The 1458-nt window shown below is 65.2% G+C and overlaps 1 protein-coding gene across 1 annotated transcript in view; it reads left to right on the top strand.

Annotated features, from left to right (window-relative positions):
- ADAM11 (ADAM metallopeptidase domain 11) overlaps window positions 1-1458 on the top strand; it is an 8529-nt gene that overhangs the window by 6121 nt on the left and 950 nt on the right. Inside the window, exons 10-14 of the mRNA XM_017744753.1 lie at window positions 3-244; window positions 339-431; window positions 537-617; window positions 699-749; window positions 1310-1407. Of these exons, the coding sequence (XP_017600242.1) occupies window positions 3-244; window positions 339-431; window positions 537-617; window positions 699-749; window positions 1310-1407 (565 nt within the window). The remainder of the gene's footprint in view (window positions 1-2; window positions 245-338; window positions 432-536; window positions 618-698; window positions 750-1309; window positions 1408-1458) is intronic.

The raw sequence follows: 1458 nt of genomic DNA, 5'->3' as shown, positions 1-1458 counted from the left end.
AGCTCCTGCCACGGTCAAGGTGCTGGTGCTGAACCCCCAGAGCAGGAAGAGCCTCGTGCTTGGCAGCAGTTTGGGGGTGCTGCCATTCCCCAGGGATGTGATGCCCTTTTCGGGGGACCCATGGCAGCAGCTCTCATGTGTGTGTATGATGTCCCCCCCTCGGTCCCGGCAGCTCCTGGACCCTCCGGAGTGTGGCAATGGCTTCGTGGAGGCAGGCGAGGAGTGCGACTGTGGCTCGTTGGCGGTGAGCAGGGTCGGGGGGCTGCTTCCCCCGCTCTGGGGGGCTGCCGGGGCTGCCAGGGGGCTGATGGCCGTGATTCCCGCTGCTGTCCTGGCAGGAGTGTGCGAGGAGCGGGGGAAACTGCTGCAAGAAGTGCACCCTGACCCATGACGCCATGTGCAGCGACGGGCTCTGCTGCAAGGGCTGCAAGGTGCGGGGCTGGGAGCATCCAGGGGGCTCAGGGGGCCCGGGTCCAGATGTGGATCCAGTGGGGTCCTGTCCCGTTCCTGATGAGCTGGGTTTGTGCCCCGGGCAGTACGAGCCACGTGGTGTGTCCTGCCGGGAGGCTGTGAACGAGTGTGACATCCCCGAGACCTGCACCGGCGACTCCAGCCAGGTGAGTGGGGCCGGGGGAACATGGTGGGACATGTTGTGGGGCCTTGTGGCATCACCCAACCTCTTCTCCACATCCCCACAGTGTCCCCCCAACCTCCACAAGCTGGATGGATACTTCTGTGAGAATGAGCAGGTGAGTTGAGCCCAGCCTGGTGGGACACAGCCCTGGGGCTGGGCACATCCCCCCGGGCTCCAGCATCAGGGCTTGTGCGTGTTGGAAGCACATTTGGGACTGTCCAAGGCCCCGCTGGATGGGGCTTGGAGCAACCTGGTCTGGTGGAAGGTGTCCCTGCCCATAGCAGGGGATGGAACTGGATGGGCTTTAAGGTCCCTTCCAACCCAAACCAGTCTGTGCCTCTGTGACTTTTTGTCAGCAACTGCAGCCACAGCTGAGCCACGCACGCACACACACATGGCTGTGGGCTTTGGGGTGAGCAGGGGGCCCTGAGCCCCCACTGCTGTCCCGTGGCTGTGCACACGTGTGGCTCCTGCTCCCTGCACCACGTGAGCCGGGGCAGTGTCCTGGGACCAGGCGTGGGGGGACATGTGTGGGGCTCATTGTCCCTGCAGCACCTCCCTGCAGCGCACCTGTGTGAGCCCTTCTCCAGCCTCATCACCCCTCTCCAGCCCCCTGAGCCTCCTCCAGGACCCTGACTCCTCTCCAGTCCCCTGACCCCTCTCCCATCCCTGCAGGGACGATGCTATGGCGGGCGCTGCAAAACCCGGGACCGTCAGTGCAACGCGCTGTGGGGCCGCAGTGAGTGTTGGCCTGGGGTGGGGGAACGCAGGGGGTGACGAGCAGGTGACACTCACTCCCTGCCAGGCTCGGCTGGGCGCTTCAC

This window comes from Corvus brachyrhynchos, unplaced genomic scaffold (assembly GCF_000691975.1).
Source record: "Corvus brachyrhynchos isolate BGI_N302 unplaced genomic scaffold, ASM69197v1 scaffold479, whole genome shotgun sequence".
Taxonomy (NCBI): Eukaryota; Metazoa; Chordata; class Aves; order Passeriformes; family Corvidae; genus Corvus; species Corvus brachyrhynchos.
Note: the sequence above shows the minus strand (reverse complement) of the source record. Positions and strands in the feature narration are given on the sequence as shown.